The following is a 19,145-nucleotide window of genomic DNA, read 5'->3' as shown; positions in this document are numbered from 1 at the left end:
TGGGCAACACCAGAAACCCTGTCTCTACCAAAAAAAAAAAAAAAAAAAAAATTACATTGATACAAAAGCTGGCCAGGCCCAGTGGTATACACCTGTAGTCTCCGCTACTCAGGGAGGCTGAGGTGGACGAATTACCTGTGCCTGGGGAGGTGAGGCTGCACTGAGTGGTGATAGTGCTGCTGTACTCCAGGGTGGGCAACAGAATGAGACCCTGTCTCAAAAACAAAAAATCATTTTCTAAAAAAAGTTGTATCTAATGTGAAAGAAAATACTCAGTTGTTAATTACTTAAAAAAATTTTTTTCCTGGCCAGGCACAGTGGCTCAAGCCTGTAATGCCAGTACTTTGGGAGGCCAAGGCAGGCAAGTCACCTGAGGTCAGGAGTTTGAGACCAGCATGGCCAACATAGCGAAACCCTATCTCTATTAAAAATACAAAAATGAGCCAGGCGTGATGGCACACACCTGTAATCCCAACTACTAAGGAGGCTAAGGCACAAGAACTGCTTGAACCCAAGAGGCAGAGGTTGCAGTGAGCTGACATCGTGGCACTGCACTCCAGCCTGGGCAAATAAAACAGGTATACATGCATACAAGCAACCATGCAACCAAGTTGCATAAAATAAATTTCTGAAGAAGTAAAAAAAAATGCTGATAATTTTGCTGAAGGCTACAAAGGCATACTGAAAAAAGGTTTTTTTTAATTATATTCTTTTTTTACCTGATGATAAAATCCAGCTTGAGCCATGGGATCTGGTTGTGCCCACCTATAGCCTACATGAGGCCATGAGGTAAATGTCTCCCGTCTGTTAGCTTCACTGTACATCAATGATCTAAAAGTAAACATACTTTATGTAATTGAAGTTAGGCATCAAATCACACTGAAACTTCTATTTAACAATGCAGAAAAAAAAATTTACTAGGTTATCAACAAAAACTGGAAATGGTCTGATGATCAAGTTCAATTACTTAAACTAAAAATGGTAAGTTTTAGGAATTTCCTTTAAACAGAAAGGGAAAGAGAAAACCTGATTGGTGGCTGCAGTTGATAAACAATTCCAGGGGTAGGTTACATATATTTTCATATTAAAATATATCAGCTCACTAAGAGTCAAACTATAACAGAAAGTACCAAAGTAATTTTTTAAAGGACCATAGTAAACTTAAGAAAAGTCCAAAAGATTTTAAGAAAGGATGGATAAGCAAAGCTTATTCATCCTAATACAAGATTGCAACTGATAACAGAAAAAGAGAAAGTGGTAAGGTCATGACTAACAGGAAAATACTCTTCTGAATTCTTCCCTTAAATTAGCACATGATTTTCTATAAAATTGCTAGTTAACATTAGGTTTACTCATAGTTGCATTCAGGTTTTTAAACAAATAGTTGTTGGGTTAGAAAAGCATTTTCAGGCCGGCTACGGTGGCTCACCCCTGTAATCCCAGCACTTTTGGAGGCTGAGATGGGCAAATCACAAAGTCAGGGGATCAAGACCATCATCCTGACTAACACAGTGAAACCCCATCTCTACTAAAAAAAAAAAATACAAAAAATTAGCCAGGCGGGTGTCACGTGCCTGTAGTCCCAGCTACTAAGGAGGCTAAGGCAGGAGAATCCCTTGAACCTGGAAGGTGGAGGTTGCAGTGAGCGGATATCGCACCATTGCACTGCAGCCTGGTCAACAGAGCAAGACTCCGTCTTAAAAAGAAAGCATTCTCAGTTCCACGTTATATATGTCTTTAGGATCTGTCTTAGAACAGAAGACCTATCTCTTTACATTATATTACCCAACAAAACAGCAGTGGCATCCAATAGACCCTAACTCAAACCTTCAACAGACCTAAATTCATCAAAGCCCGTCTAGGCTCCTAGATTCAGTTTTAATAAAACAAACACCACAGACTACAATGAAATTAATATTTTGGGACATTTTAACATCTCTAAAAATATTGAATATCCCATCTAATAGCTGCATTTCCTAAAATATAACATTTACCATAGCTTCCACTGATTTCTTTAGAAACACTGAAACTGTTTGCAAAGAAAACAGCTCTGCAGAGCTGACTCTTTTATAATCTCAAAATAGGCACAGATCTTAGACAAGAAGCACTTTTTCTAATTACATATTTTTCTTTTTATCCTATCTCAGACATATCCTAAAGAATATTTTAATGACAGCCACAGCACATATCACCAAATAATATGATTAAAAATGATAAACTACATTTTGCCCAAAAGACAGAGATTACTACTATAGAATATAAAAATTCTTCCTAATTGTTAATACAACTAATAAAAGTTATATACATAACAAAATCAGTTAACTAACAAAACACAGGGCAAGTGATTAAGCAAAAATCAGTTTACCAAAAGATAAATTAATAAATATTGCTACTGAACTAGAGGAGCCATACTAAAATAATGTTTAAAATGAATTCATTCAGCAGTGCCTCTGATAACATCAGCACATACTATTTATAAATGTACTTCAGAAAGATGCTTCGGAAGTTACAAGTTACATCCAATGAAAATGTAAAAATATAAATATACAGCTAGGCATGGTGGCTCACACCTGTAATCCAGCACTCTGGGAGACCGAGGCAGGTAAATCATCTGAGGTCAGGAGTTTGAGACCATCCTAACCAACATGGTGAAACCCCGTCTCTACTAAAAATACAAAAAATTAGCCATGTGTGGTGGTGGACACCTGTAATTCCAGCTACTCGAGAGGCTGAGGCAGAAGAATCTCTTGAGTCCAGGAGGTGGAGGTTGCAGTGAGCTGAGATTGCGCCACTGCACTCTAGGCCTGGGCAACAAGAACAAAACTCTGTCTCAAAAAAATAAACACTACATGAGCAGGCAAACAAAAATCTAATCAAAACTGCTGGGTATTATTTCAATATAGCATTTCTAAACCTTGGTACTTTTAATAAGAATCTCATTAATGTCACTTAAAATAGCAAATCATTTAAGTTTTTAAATCAATGTTACTGGCTTTTTAATTAGTTATAAACAAAACAGGCATTCAAAAAACTCTACTGAAGAAAACAATGGTTAAGGTATGATTTTTGTAATACTGTTTTAATCCATCGCAAAGAGCATAAAAAAATGTTAACTCAAAATTACTCCAATTTTTTTTTAAACTCTTCTTTTTCTTTAATTGTAAAACAATAGACAGTGCTTTCCTTATACTCACATTTGGGCATGGTTTTAGGTTAGGCAAAATCTATCTCAAAGGTCACAAAATGTCTTCAATGGAAAAATAGTTATTATTCATTGAATATAACAATTTTAATTTGACTAAAATATTTACTAACCAAGTTCTCAGCTGGAATTTTCAAAATGTGGCTTTATAATCCCTTCAATTCTCTTTAGCATACTAAAAAATAGTGTTTAAAAATAGCAATTCAAGTAGTAGTTTACTTTAAATCCGGTTTTCAGATTCTAATTCATATTGAACTTTTTTTAATTTCAAAATCAGGCTAGGAATTTTGAAATTTTTAAAAATCATAACCAGATTTTCTAATTATTTTTGTTTAATGCAAAAACTAATCAATTCTATCTCACTGTTACCTTTCTTTGTAAGCAAGGTTCATACCTGTCTACAGAACGGCCTGGCCCCACTCCGAGTTCTGGACGTGCACTAGGTAAGAGGTAAGACAATCTGTCCATCACTGAGGACGCCACAGGTAAGGCAGCAACATTTTGATTTATTTTCTTGAGTTCATTTACAATGGCACTGGCAATGGACTTCAACACATGATGAGGAAGATGAAATGTAACTGTGGCCCACTGAAAGAAAATGGGAGTATAAGCAAATGTACTCAACAGCTTTAACCAAAATCATAACTTAACCATGATCAAATAAAGAACTACTCATCATTTTCAAGTCAGTTTTCTCCATTAGTTTATCATTTAAAGCAGAAACTTGCAGTCAGTTATAAAAAAGTTATAAAATCAGTCAGTTGTAAAAATAAAATCTCTTACAAGAGCTAAGATACGGAAACAACCAAAGTATCCATCAATGGGTGAATGGGTAAAGAAAATGTGCAGTAAAGGCTACATGCGGTGGCTCACGCCTATAATCCCAACGCTTTGGGAGGTCAAGATGGATGAACAGCTTGAGCCCAGGAGTTCAAGACCAACCTGGGCAACATAACGAGATCCTGTCTGCAGAAAAAATTTAAAAATTAGCCGGGCATGGTGACATGCACCTGTGGTCCTAGCTACCAGGGACAATGAGGCAGGAGAATCACTTAAGCCTGGGAGGTTGAAGCTACAGTGAGCCATGAGCCATGACAGTGCCACTGCACTTCACCCTGGGCAAGAGAGCAAGACCCTGTCTTGGGAGAAAAAAAAAAAAAGAAGATGTGGAATATTATATGGACTTTTAAAAGGAAATTCTGACGTTTGCAACATGGATTAACCTAACGGACATTTTGCTCAGCGATACAAACCAGGCGCAGAATGACAAATACTACGTGATCTCGCTTACAGGTAAAATCTAAAAAGTTGAACTCGCCAGGCTCAGTGGCTCACGCCTGTAATCCCAGCACTTTGGGAGGCCGAGGCAGGTGAATCACCTGAGGTCAGGAGTTCAAGACCAGCCTGGCCAAAATGGTGAAACTCCACCTCTACTAAAAATACAAAAATTAGCCAGGTGTAGTGGCGGGCGCCTGTAATCCTTGTTACTCAGGAGGTGAAGCAGGAGAAGCACTTGAACCCAGGAGGTGGAGGTTGCAGTGAGCTGAGATTGTGCCACTGCACTCCAGCCTGAGACAGAGCGAGTCTTGGTCTCAAAAAAAAAGAAAAAGAAAAAGTTGAGTGAACTCATGATGAAGCAGAGCAGAATGGTGATTACCAGAGGCTACAGGGGTGGCAAGGAGATTAGGAAAGGGGAGCTGTTAGTCACAGAGTACAAAGCTTCACTTAGGAGGAATTAGTTTTAGTGATCTGGTGACTACAGTTACTAATCATGTATTGTGTATCTCAAAATCGCTAAAAGAATAGATTTTAAATATGCTCGACACAAATGGTAAGTAGGTGAGTTGACAGATATGTTAATTAGCTTAATTTAATCTTTCTATAATGCATACATAAATTACAACATCACATTGTACCCCATAAATATATATAATTATTTGTCAATGAAAATTTTTTTAAATTTTTTTCTAAATGAAACCTCAACTACCCTGGAAAAGAACCAGAGAGTAACACATGTTTTTATATATATCACCACAAATTAAGGACAACTAAAATCATCTGTCATTTTTCCTTTTCATCCAGCACAATGCTAAGCACAAAGCAGGCACTCAAATACCTCCATCCATAAGAATATAGACAATTACCATAACTGGGGTATATGAGGATTTAGTTCAACTTAGCAGATGCATGTTTTGTTGCTGTTGTCACCATAATCCAGCAATAGCAAATAAAAACATAGGCCTTATAGTCACAGACCTGGATTCTGAACCCAGCTTCACCAACAACAGTATTCAATAAACGTTAGCCATGATTAATTTAATTACAAAAATTATCGAAGTTAGACCACAAAAATACTAAGTAATATTCTCCCAGAGAAGTAGTCTATAATGTAATTTCATCTTTATATCCTGTTCCCAATTCACCCATGAATGGTTTCTACACTCTAGGCAGCCTAGTAGATTATGATTTATCTATATAATATTGGAGAAACTTGTGGCCAAACACGTCTTGATTTGCTAAAAAAAACAAGAGAGAGAGAGAGAGAGAATAAAAACTTCTAGACCTAATTAATCTGTTCATAGATCAGAGCTTTGTATTGAAAGGAAGGATGACTCCCCTTGAGAAAGGATCCTATAATACCCCAACTCTATACAGTACTATAAATCATACTCCTTCCCTCAAAAAGACCTATGGGCATTCACTACAGTGACTGTGCATGGGGTAAAAGATCTTTCAGACATTACCAAAAAGTGGCACTTAACTGACCTAAAACATCACTGTGGTCCATGAAAGAGGGCAACTAGGATGGTCAAGTGATTAACAGAGTTTTGGCCCAAAGCTGTCTCAGAGAGTTCTACGGGTCTGCAAATCCTTTTTGTAAAAATAGTTACTTCCCCAAGTTCCTGACTGAATAATGTAAAACAAGCTACTAAAAAAAATCCCCAGATTAGCTCTCCACTCTCTCTGTGGTTCAAAAATACAGAAAACGCCAAGTATAAGCCCCTAGAACTTTCCTTCTCTACAAAGATATTAAACCAATATCTACATTGGTTTAATGCTACATTCCTGAAGAAATGTTTTAGATTAATGCCACTGTAAAAGATTTGAGGCTGGGCACAGTGCCTCACAGCTATAATCCTAGCACTTTGTGAGGCTAAGAATGGAAGTTTGTTTGAGCTTATAAGTTTGAGACTATCCTGGTCAACATAGCAAGATCCCATCTCTACTAAAAAACAATAGACAGGTGTGATGGCATGCATCTGTCATCCCAGCTACTCAGGAGGCTGAGGTGGGAAAATCACTTGAGCCCAGGAGGGCAAGTCTGCAGTGAGCCTAAATCACACCACTGCACTCCAGCCTGAGTGACAGAGCAAGACCCTGTCTCGAAAAAAAAAAAAGGAAAAAGAGAGAAAGAGAGAGAGAGACTTAACAAATACAGAGGTAATCAAATGACGTCATCCCCTTTACTGGCCTGTTGTAAATGGGTCTCAAAGAATGACTGTGGATGGCAAACTATCAGGTGATGACTTCAATTGCAGGTGCTCTTCCAGATGAGGTATCTTTATTAAAGCAAATCAACAAATCCCCTGATATCTGGCAGGTAGTTACAGTTCTGTCCAATATTTTTCTATCCTTATTTAGTTTTAAAGACTATCCAAAAAGTCAATTTTTATCTGGCAGGAACAATAAACCTCACAATCTTTCCCTAAGACCACATCTCACGTTCTGGAGATCCTGGTCATCCTAACATCCTGCAGATCAACACACTGGTCCACTGCATCATGACATCACACTGATTGGTCCAAATGAAGAGGAAACAGCAAGGAAATTAAATGCCTTAGTAAGGTGCAAACCAGAGATCAAGAGTCCTTAGAAAAACTAAGTTGCTAATTTGTTAGCTAGACAGTCAGGTACTAGAAAGAAACAGGATCAGAAAATTAGAAGCAAGGAGGTCAAAAACAAAGGTCTATGAATAAAACTCTCAAACCAATGGTAAAAATATTTACAAAATATGTGAATGGCCGAGTGCGGTGGCTCAAGCCTGTAATCCCAGCACTTTGGGAGGCCAAGGCGGGTAGATCACGAGGTCAAGAGATCGAGACCATCCTGGTCAACATGGTGAAACCCTGTCTCTACTAAAAATACAAAACATTAGCTGGGCATGGTGGCGCGTGACTGTAATCCCAGCTACTCAGGAGGGTGAGGCAGGAGAATTGCTTGAACCCAGGAGGCGGAGGTTGCGGTGAGGCGAGATTGCGCCATCCATTGCACTCCAGCCTGGGTAATGAGAGTGAAACTCCCGTCTCAAAAAAAAAAAAAAAAAAAAAGTGAATGTACACCAAAAAGCATCCATTCCAGAGGAAATGGAGAAATTATACACATTATATACATGACAGCCTCTCTCCACAGCCACTCTAGTGCTTGGTCAATGGACCTGTGTGCAAAATATCATGGCAACAGATATGGAGGCTACACACAGGACCAAAAATGTAAACTTCCATTTACAAAGACTAACCAGGCTATAGCCATTGCTAACTGCCTAATCTGCCAATAACAGTTACCAAAGGTGGGCTGCCAATATGATGCCATTTCCCAGAGGGAATAGCCAGCTATCTGATGCGACGTTGATTATATGACTCATGGACTAGGCAGTAATTTGTTTTCAACCTAATATACATTCTAGGTATGCTATATGTGAATGTACTATACACGAATAAACAAGTATAGTACTATGTATTATTCATGGGGACTAGCAGTAATGCATTCTGTCCACAGGCTTCTGCAATAATATTATACAACACATTGCCTGCGGACTAGCAGAATGTCATGATATTGTAGACAACTTTGCTTCTGACCAAGAAAAGTATTTCAAAGCAAAAAAAAAAAAAAAAAATTTTTTTCCACTGGTCTTACTGTGTATCATCCTGATGAAACTGACCTAGCAGTGAAGCTCAATGGCCTTTTAAAGACTCATTTTCTATGCCAACTGCAAGAATCACACTGAAAGGTTAGAGTTCTACCTTACCAGATGAAGCATATGCTTTGAATCAACTAAAAAATGTATGATACAGTTTCTCTCAGCATGGCCACTACTAAATTTAATAAACCCATTCACAGATTTTTTTTTTAAGCTTTAAGCTCTACAGGTCTTACTCCCTAGAAAGAAATATTCCAGCAGGGGTACAACAACACTTCCATTGAAGTGGGTGTTGAGATTGCTACCCAGCAACTTTGAGCTGCTCTTCCCACTGAATAAACAAAGAAGTAGGTTATTCTACTAGTATATAGGACTGGAACTGACAAGGGGAAAACTGGATTGATGCTGAATAACAGGGGCAAGGAGAACTTATGCAAAACCCAGGAGATTCTCTGGATGCCCCTCAGTACTTCCAAGTCCAATATTAAAAGTGAAGTAAGAATTACAACTTAAAAAACAGTACCAGCCTGGCACAATAGCTCATGCCTGTTATCCCAGCACTTTGGGAGGCCAAGACGGGTGGATCACCTGAGGTCAGAAGTTCAAGACCAGCCTGGCCGACATGGTGAAACCCTGTCTCTACTAAAAATATAAAAAATTAGCCAGGCACGGTGGCCCATGCCTGTAGTCCAAGCTACTGGGGAGGCGAAAGTTGCAGTGAGCCAAGATCATGCCACTGCACTCCAGCCTGGTTGACAAAGTTAGACTCCATCTCAAAAAATAAAATGAAATAAAAACACACTAACACTGAGAATTCAGATTCTTCAAGAATGAACATGGGTTGCTCCACTATGTTAAAGAATGCTGACTAGTTGAGGTGGTGGATGATGACAGAGGTAATGTGGAACAGATAATAGAAAAAAAAATTATATATCTTCTTGACCATTATATATCCTCTTGACCAATATATTCTCTTGACCATTATAAACTGAGGACTAAAGGCTGGGCATGGGGGCTCACGTCTGTAATCCCAGCACTTTGGGAAGCCAAGACAGGCAGGTCACCTGAGGTCAGGAATTCAAGACCAGCCTGGCCAATATGGTGAAACCTCGTCTCTACTAATAATACAAAAATTAGCCAGGCATGATGGTGCATGTCTGTAATCCCAGCTACTTGGGAGTCTGAGGCAGGAAAATCACTTGAACCCAGGAGGTAGAGGCTGCAGTAAGCTAAGATCACACCACTGTACTCCAGTCTGGGCAACAAGAGTGAAACTCTGTCTCCAAAAATAAATAAACAAACAAACAAACTGAGAACTAGGCCGGATGCAGTGGCTCACACCTGTAATCCCAGCACCTTGGGAGGCAGAGGTGAGCAGATCACGAGTCAGGAGATCGAGACCAACCTGACCAACCTTGTGAAATGCCATCTCTACTAAAAGTACAAAAATTAGCAGGGTATGGTGGCGCGCCTATAACCCCACCTACTCAGAAGGCTGAGGTAGGAGAATTGCTTGAACCCGGGGGGGCGGAGGTTGCAGTCAGCTGAGATCACACCACTACATTCCAGCCTGGTCAACAGAGCAAGACCCCAAAAATAATAATAAATTTTTTAAAAAGCATAATAGTTTTGTTACATGAAAGTTCAAATATATAAAGTATGAGTGCAGATGCTGAGTAGCCAAAGGGGTAGACTGTGCCAGTTATTAAACTGTTGTCTCTCAACTCCAAATCTACTTAAATTCTCTGCTCTATCAGGTTGGGGTTTGGACTCCGCATACTGTATTTCCTCTTTTCAACCAGTCTCCTGGCTTTTAGGTTCTCCCAGAAGCAGCACAGGAAGGAAACCGGAAAGCAAGATGAAAGAAAGACTTGCTCCTTCTAATTTACTGTCCATTGCTGTCAGCACTGTTTAAGGGAAAGACCTCGTGGCAGTAGTTGATTTTTCTATTCTTTAGCATTTTGTTTTGTTTTGTTTTGTTTTTAGCATTCCTAGATCCAGTTTCATAGAGCTCCCTGAGGTACTATCATCAGCCAAGTAGGATCTCTTCAGAGATAGGAGTCCCAGTTTTGCAAGGCCCTCATCCAAGCTCCTGAGCCACCAACTGGGTAGCAGCTCCTAGTCCTAGGACCATGGGACCTACTCTCTAAGTTTCTAGATTCTGATAACCCCTAATCTCTATTCTTTGTTCCTCCAGACTTAGATGAAAAATGCTTCCTATAGTTATCTCTGCATTATCTCATGATTTCCTTTTCACTTTTTCAGTTTTCAAACACTAGTTAATGTCTTATAATAAATTATCTCTGTTGAAATTCATAGTACAGTTTGTTTTCCTGAATAAAATGTCCCATCAATAAAGTATTAAAAAAACATGATAAATCTATGAAGAAAATTCAATGCAAATATTAAGAATGTAGATGATCTCTGAGGATATGAGAAGATATCCAAGAAACTCTTGAGTGAAAAAAGCAACGTAATCAGGCACTGTGGCTCATGACTGTAATTCCAGCACTTTGGGAGGCTGAGGTGGGCAGATCACGAGGTCAGGAGTTCGAGACAAGCCTGGCCAACACAGTGAAACCCTGTCTCCACTAAAAATACAAAAATTAGCCAGGTGTGGTGGCATGCCAAGTAGTCCAAGCTACTCAGGAGGCTGAGGGAGGAGAATCACTTGAACCCAGGAGGTGGAGGCTGCAGTGAGCTGAGATCACGCCACCGCACTCCAGCCTGGGCAACAGAGTGAGACTCCGTCTCAAAAGAAGGAATGAAGGAAGAGATGGAGGGAGAAAGGGAGGGAGAGAGGGAAAAGAAAAACAGCAAGGTATATCACAACACAGTATATTTTAGTATAGTTACAACTGTACTTGAGAAAAATCTTTGTAAAATGCCCAAGTTACTTTTAGGAAAGTGGCTTTTACCTTCTACCTTATAGCGTTCAATATGGAAGCTTTATATGGAGCATAGCTTTGAAAAGGTCTTAAAAGAAAAATATGGAGGAAATCAATAAAAATACAACCAAGGATTTAATTGAAAGCACCCTCTCCACATACATCCCAGTATGCCAAAAAATTTCAAAGGAAGCACAAAATGGCTCAATTTCAAAAGACATACTCCATTCTTATCCAAGCATCCAAGCTCACAATCTAACAAAGAAGCCTTTTTTTTTTTTTTTTTTTTTGAGGTGAGTTTCACTCTTGTCGCCCAGGCTGGAGTGCAACTCACTGCAACCTCCACCTCCAGGTTCAAGCAATTCTTCTGCTTCAGCCTCCCAGGTAGCTGGGATTACAGGCGCCCACCACCATGCCCAGCTAATTTTTGTACTTTTAGTAGAGACGGGGTTTCACCATGTTGATCAGGCTGGTGTCGAACCCCTGGACTCAAGTAATCCACCTGCCTTGGCCTCCCAAAGTGTTGGGATTACAAGCGTGAGCCTCCGCACCTGGCCCAAAGCCTCTTTCATCAGCCTCTTGACAAATCCAGGTCCATCAGGCATTAAGGAAGATTTAAGGAGGTATTAGAAAACACAATAAGCAGCACAGCACTGTGATCCCAGCATTTTGGGAGGCCAAGCCAGGTGGATCACCTGAGGTTGGGAGTTTGAGACCAGCCTGACCAATATGGAAAAACCCCATCTCTACTAAAAATAAAAAATGAGCCAGGCATGGTGGCACATGCCTGTAACTCCAGCTACTCAGGTAGCTGAGGCAGGAGAATCACTTGAACCTGGGAGGTGGAGGTTGTGCTGAGCTGAGACTGTGCCACTGCACTCGAGACTGGACAACAAGAGCAAAACTCCATCTCAAAAAAAAAAAAAGAAGAAGAAACCCAACAATAAGCGAAATAGTTCCCACAAACCGAAGTTACTGAAGTTAAGCTTCAATAAAAAAAGTTTCAACTATTTTTTTTTTTTTTTTTTGGAGACAGAGTCTCACTCTATCCCCCAGGCTGGATGGAGTGCAGTAGTGTGATCCTGGCTCACTGCAACTTTCATCTCCCAGGTTCAAGTGACTTTCATGCCTCAGCCTCCCAAGTAGTTGGGATTACAGGTACCTGCAACCACGCCCGGCTAATTTTTGTATTTTTAGCAGAGATGGGGTTTTGCCATGTTGGCCAGACTGGTCTCAAACACCCAACCTCAGGTGATCTGCCTGCCTCAGCCTCCCAAAGTGCTGGGATTACAGACGTGAGCCACCACTGGCCAGTTCCAACATTAAGATGGCTTATTAGCACATTCTGCTTTTTAAAAGAAAAATCTAGAATTAGAACATTTCCAAAAGGAGAAGGGGGAAAAAAAAGCCAAAGATTGGAGGTATCCACTGTAATACAACCCCAAACAAGGCAGTTGATTAATTTCTTACCTTAGCAACTTTGTGGTTTGCTGCAGTCTCATGAGATGTACTTTTTAAACCATCTTTGAGCTGTGTGATGAACAAATCATAACCCTCCGTACTAGAAATATCTACCTTTTCTAAACATGCTGATAAGAGCTGCTGTGCCTAAAAAAAAAAAAAAAAAAACAGAAAATTCAACACAACAACAAAAAATTAAATTCAGATCCTCATTCAGATATTTTAATATGCAATGATTGCAATGATTGTGACAGGTACTATACTAAACTTACCTTTTCACAAATCAAATTAATAATAATTTAAAGGTCTGTTATAAAATTAAATGAGATAAAGCAATGTATTCAGTGTAGCAATACTACATAGTAAAGTTTAAATACAAAGCAGTTATTATAAACCAAATCAAGATAGAAAAATGGACAAGCTGAAACCATAGCAAAAATAACACAGGAAAAATTCTTAAGAGACAAACTTAAAGTCCTCCAATGAGCTTCAAATATTCAGGCTATACAAAATCTTAAGAGAGGACACTAAGTCAGCAAGTAATATGAAAAAACCCTTTGCATTATTATCCACATATTTAATATGAACTATTGTAAAAAAAAAAATACATGTTAATATAACGAAAAGAATATATCTACACTGAGCAAATCAAACCTAAGACCGCATACTGTAGGGAAGACAGTGATAAACTAGTATGATGCAGTAAAGGAAGCCTGGAATGCTAAAAGATCTACAAACAATATTATCTAAACAACAGTTACAGCTGTGATTAAAGTAAAAACAGGGAAAAAAAAAACAAGCAGATGTAACAGCAAACAAGGTGGAGGAAGGGATAGAAGCTAAACACAGCATTTCACTGTAGTAGGAACAGCACTGACTTAAGAGTTAATAAGTATTCAAGTATTTTATTGTAATTCTTTAGTTCTTTGTTAAAGCTGAACATAGTTTGATAGCGTTTTTCACTGCTGATTATACGTCCTGATGTCAGCTGGTTTATATTTCTTAAATTAGGAGAGGAAAATGTTCAATTTTTTCAAACGGTTTTTCAAATTTTCTACTTGTTCAAATCAAATAGAACTAATTAATTCTCTGTCCAAAGATTTTAGACATGCCTCCAGACCCAAATACTCTGATGAGAAAAAGATAGCTTCTCTGTTTTTGGAACTCAAACTTCCAGGAACATGCTTTCAATATTAACATATAATAGACTACTGTTATATGATACTAAATGTAAAATCTAAGTGGATATCCTTTATTGGACATATTTTTTTTGATAATTTTCATGACCTCGCATGAACACAGAAATATCTCTATTAGGGAACATAATATAATCTTTTATATTCTATTTAAGATGACAGGTTGGGCTAGACTTAAAAATTAAGTAATGAAAATTTAACACTACAGAAAAGTATATATGGCTAAAATTTAAAACTCAAGTTATTGAAAGACATGCAAAACAACCAGCAAAAATTACTGGTTGTTTACCAATATGTATTCCTCTCTCATTTTTTAATATTTAAAAAAACAAACAAATAACCACCTCTTTCCCAGTCTCCCTTTCAGCATAAAGTGACCATGTGACTAAATTCTGCCTAATGGGGTAAATATGAGGTTATATCAGAGAGTATTTGAGTTGTGAAAGGCAGAAAGAGAATAAGAACAAATGAGTAGGAGGGGGGCAAGGGGTGAAGGGACAGGGAAAGGGAAGGAGGAGAGTGAAGAGAAGAGAAAGATGCCAGCCTCCTGCCCTCTAGCCTCTAGCCTCTTGCCCTCTCTTTCCCTGTAACTGGGAAATAATAATGAGACCTAGAGCAGCTGTCTTAACATCCAAGCTAACCCAAGTGTTGAGGTTGGCAATGCTGGTCATGTACTTAGCCCTGGACTGTTATTGGAAACAAACTATCTTGTTTAAACCATTGTTTTGGGGGTCTCTGTTACAGTTGTTTAACCTGTGCTGATGCACAATTCACGCCTAAAAACACCACTTCAACAAGAATCAATTAATTATGCAGAGGAAAGATGAGTATTAACATTTAAACAGAGTTATGGTCAATAAGTAAAATCTTGGTTTTTATAAGGATACATATAAAAATGCCCTTAAAAGATGATTTAATTTCATTTAACATGTAATATGTCTAAGATTACATTAAGTGGAGGACCACATTGATACTTATTTCAACTTACCTCTGTAACGGGTAATTCAAGCTGAACCACATCATCCTGCTTTGAAACGGGGGTTTGCAGAGCAGTGTCTAACAACAAGATTCCATTAAGGTCCTTCCTACATCCTACTGCATAATCATCCACAAATATAACTTTATCCACAGCAGAAATATACTGACATTTCACCTGTCCACCTGGTTTAGCTGTTAAAAGAAGAAAAAGTCAACACTTAAGATTTTCAGGCCAATAGTCTATTAAAAATCAATGTTTACATGAAGACTAAACACCATATATTATCATGAATTGGATCTTAAACTGGAAAAAAAAAAACTGCTCTAAAGAACATTATTGAAGGGCTAAGTGGATTAAATCCAAATATGTACCATAAATTAAAGTATCAATGTGAAATTATCAAAATTTTACAACTAAATTGCTATTATAAAAGACAACGTCGCTGTTCTGAGAAATAAACACAGAAACAGTATAGAGAAAATGGGCATGATATATGCAACCAACTCTCAAGTAGAATAAAAGCTCGTATGTAAATATAAGGGGATGATAAGCAAATGTACTAAAATGTTTTAAAACTAGTAGAACTTAGCCGGGCGCGGTGGCTCACGCCTGTAATCCCAGCACTTTGGGAGGCTGAGGCGGGTGGATCACAAGGTCAAGAGATCGAGACTATCCTGGTCAACATGGTGAAACCCCGTCTCTACTAAAAATACAAAAAATTAGCTGGGCATGGTGGCGCGTGCCTGTAATCCCAGCTACTCAGGAGGCTGAGGCAGGAGAATTGCCTGAACCCAGGAGGCGGAGGTTGCGGTGAGCTGAGATCGCACCATTGCACTCCAGCCTGGGTAACATGAGTGAAACTCCGTCTCAAAAAAAAAAAAAAAAAAAAAAAAAAAAAAAAAACTAGTAGAACTGGGTAAAGGGTATATAGGGAAGTTCTTTGTAACATACTATTCCTGCAATTTTTCTGTAAGTGCAAAATTAAAGTGTTCAAAACGAAACTTTTAAAAAATGAATTCTTTTATGTCATTTTCTTTTGCAATAAGCATGAAGACAGCATAAACAATTATTAGATACAGTAGTAACCCTTCTTATCTGCAGTTTCACTTTGCGTAATTTCAGTTACCCAGTCAATAGAAGTCTAAAAACAGGTAAGTATAGTACAATAAGATATTTTCAAAGGTCCAAAAGTAAGTATAGTACAATAAGATATTCTGAGAGAGAAACCACATTCACATAACTTTTATTATAAATGTTCTATTTTATTATTAGTTGTTAATCTCGTACTATGCCTACATTATAAACTTTATTACAGGTATGCATAAGAAAAAACACAGCTGACCCTTGAACCACACAAGTTTGAACAGCATGAAACCACTTATACATGAACTTTTTTCCAATAAATATATTGAAAAATTTTTCAGAAATTTGTGACAATTTAAAAAACATGCAGACAAAACACAGCCTAGAAATATCGAAAAAATTAAGAAATCGGTATGTCACTGATGCATAAAATATACGTAGCTGTTAGTCTAATGTATCATTTGCTGGCATAAAATATATACAAATTGGCCAGGTGTGGTGGCTCACGCCTGTAATCCCAGCACTTTGGGAGGCCAAGGCAGGCAGATCACAAGGTCAAGAGATCAAGACCATCCTGGCCCACATGGTGAAACCCCGTCTCTACTAAAAACACAAAAATTAGCTGGGCGTGGTGGTGTACACCTGTAGTCCCAGCTACTCGGGAGGCTGAGGCAGGAGAACTGCTTGAACCTTGGGAGGATGAGGTTGCAGTGAGCCAAGATGGCACCACTGTACTCCAGCCTGGTGACAGAGCAAGACTCTGTCCCCCAAAAAAAAAAAAAAAAAATACACAAATCTACTATAAAGTTAAAATTATCAAAATTAGGCACACGGATAGTATATAGTACCATTCGGTCAAGAGAAATATAAACAAATGTAAAAAATACAGCATTAAATCATAACCACATAAAACTGTAGTATATATTACACAACTGTGATAATTTTGTTCCTATTGCAGTGATTTCAAGTGTTATGAGTATCCACCATGTGACCCTAATCATATCCAGGTGAGCAGTTCACCTCTCAAATGTAAATTTGTAATTGTAGCAAAAAGCGATCTCTCCTGATTCTCATCTATTTTCATCGTGCTTAGTGCAATACCATAAACCCTGAATAACACTATGAGTCTCATACAAGGTGCCACTAGTAATGATGGAAGTGTTCCCAAAAGGCAGAGAAAAGTCATATCATTACAAGAAAAAGCAGAATTGCTTCACATGTACCATAAACTGAGGTCTCTAGCAGTGGTTGCATGCCATTTCAGACACAGGATTCATTTTGTAAACAGATAACATATATATTTACCATATTGATACAAACAGTACAGTGCTGTAAATTTTTTTTTTTTTTGAGACAGGGTCTAGCTCTGTTGCCCAAGCTGCAGTGCAGTGACACAATCTCGGCTCACTGCAATCTCTGCCTCCTGGATTCTGACGATTCTCCTGCCTCAGCCTCCCAAGTAGCTGGGATTATAGGCACCTGCCACCTCACCCAGCTAATTTTTCTATTTTTAGTAGAGATGGGATTTCACCATGTTGGCCAGGCTAGTCTCAAACTCCTGAACTGGTGATCCACCCGCCTCAGCCTCCCAAAGTGCTGGGATTACAAGCATGAGCCAACACACCCGGCCTGTAAATATATTTTCTCTTATGATTTTCTTAATAACATTTTACCTTCTCTAGTTTACTTTATTGTAAGAATACAGTATATAATACATACAACACACAAAATATCTGTTAATCAAATATTCATGTTATCAGTAAGGCTTCCAGTAAACAGTAAGCTATTTAATAACAATAGTTAAGTTTGGGGAAGTCAAAAGTTACATGTGAATTTGCCACTGCACAGGGGGTCAACAGCCCTAATCCCATGATGCTCAAGGATCAATTGTAGATAAACAGGGTTCAGAACTATCAGTAGTTTTAGGCATTCACTGGGGGTCTTGGCATTTACTCCTCAAAGATAAGCAGGGGACTAATATAATTATCTCAAAAGTTCCTGAGGGCTTTATATATGAGATAAAATTATAGAAAATATTTTGATAACCTGTGTTATGAGAACTAACAAAGCCTCGAGTCCAACCACCACTGAGAAGGCATAGTCAACTGCTGATCAATGTTCCCTAATGTTTCTGCTGAGTCTGTCAGAAAGGTACTTCAGTGGAGAGCCAATGAAAACACTGATCATAAAATTTCTCAGCATGAAAATTTTTTTTTTTTTTTTTGAGATGGGAGTCTTGCTTTGTCGCTCAGGCAGGAGTGCAGTGGCACAATCTCAGCTCACTGCAACCTCTGCCTCCTGGGTTCAAGCAATTCTCCTGTCTCAGCCTCCCGAATAGCTGGGATTACAGGCGCCCGCCACCACGCCCAGGTTTTTGTATCTTAGTAGAGACAGGTTTCACCATGTTGCCCAGGCTGGTCTCAAACTCTGGACCTCGTGATCCGCCCACCTCGACCTCCCAAAGTGCAGGGATTACAGGCGTGATCCACTGCATCCGGCCAGCATGAGAATTTCTAGAAGTATAACTAATAGGCAGATAGCCCCCCCAAAAAATATTAAAAAGATAACATCCATTTCCATATTTAAATTTGTAGAGATTTATAAGGAGATCAATGTTAAGTATTTCTTCCATAAATAGAGTTTCTGTAAAAAGACTTTAAAGACAAATCAACCACAAAATTTTATTGCATTACAGAAGGAACTTTTCTATGAGCAACCAACCCTGCTGCCAGTGTACCTCTATCAAACTCCCACTACAACTCTACAGAACACTCCTGTTATTAGTATTGCTACAACCTAATGATACAAAAGCAGAAAAAGGTCAGGAGTTCGACACCGCCTGGCCAACATGGTGAAACTCTGTCTCTACTAAAAAAAGTACAAAAATTAGCTGGGCATGGTGGTGAATGCCTGTAATCCCAGCTACTCAGGAGGCTGAGGCCGGAGAATCGCTTGAACCCGGGAGGCAGAAGTTGCAGTGAACCAAGATTGCGCCACACTAGCCTGGGCAACAAGAGCAAAACTGTCTCAAAAAAAAAATAAATAAATAAAAGGAAAATTATATTTTCAGACATTTAAAACTCAAAAGGCGAAAAGGCGGCCGGGCGCAGTGGCTCATGCCTGTAATCCCAGCACTTTGGGAGGCCGAGGCGGGCGGATCACGTGGTCAAGAGACAGAGTCCATCTTGGCCAACATGGTGAAACCTCGGCCCTACTAAAAAAAAAAAAACAAAAAAAATTAGCCGAGCATGGTGGCACTTGCCTGTAATCCCAGCTACTCAGGAGGCTGAGGCAGGAGAATCGCTTGAACCTAGGAGGTGGAGATTGCGCCACTGCACTCCAGCCTGGTGACAAAGTGAGACTGCATCTCAAAAAAGCCTAAGGACGCTCTTCCGATCAAACAACTCAAAAAAAAAAC

At 38.9% G+C, this 19,145-nt stretch overlaps 1 protein-coding gene across 12 annotated transcripts in view; it reads right to left on the bottom strand.

Annotated features, from left to right (window-relative positions):
- BIRC6 (baculoviral IAP repeat containing 6) overlaps window positions 1-19,145 on the bottom strand; it is a 258,154-nt gene that overhangs the window by 213,803 nt on the left and 25,206 nt on the right. For all 12 annotated transcript variants that reach the window (XR_004257190.1, XM_032239247.1, XM_032239252.1 and 9 more), the window contains exons 2-5: window positions 14,654-14,835; window positions 12,479-12,616; window positions 3,597-3,790; window positions 720-831 (exon numbers count right to left, since the gene is read on the bottom strand). Coding sequence is in view for 11 of the 12 variants with exons in the window: in XM_032239247.1 (XP_032095138.1) it covers window positions 720-831; window positions 3,597-3,790; window positions 12,479-12,616; window positions 14,654-14,835 (626 nt within the window). In the remaining variant the exon portion in view is untranslated. The remainder of the gene's footprint in view (window positions 1-719; window positions 832-3,596; window positions 3,791-12,478; window positions 12,617-14,653; window positions 14,836-19,145) is intronic.

This window comes from Sapajus apella, unplaced genomic scaffold, assembly GCF_009761245.1.
Source record: "Sapajus apella isolate SASKATOON/1434 unplaced genomic scaffold, GSC_monkey_1.0 scaffold44, whole genome shotgun sequence".
Classification (NCBI taxonomy): Eukaryota; Metazoa; Chordata; class Mammalia; order Primates; family Cebidae; genus Sapajus; species Sapajus apella.
The sequence above is the reverse complement of the archived record's forward strand: the minus strand, read 5'-3'. Positions and strand labels throughout refer to the sequence as shown.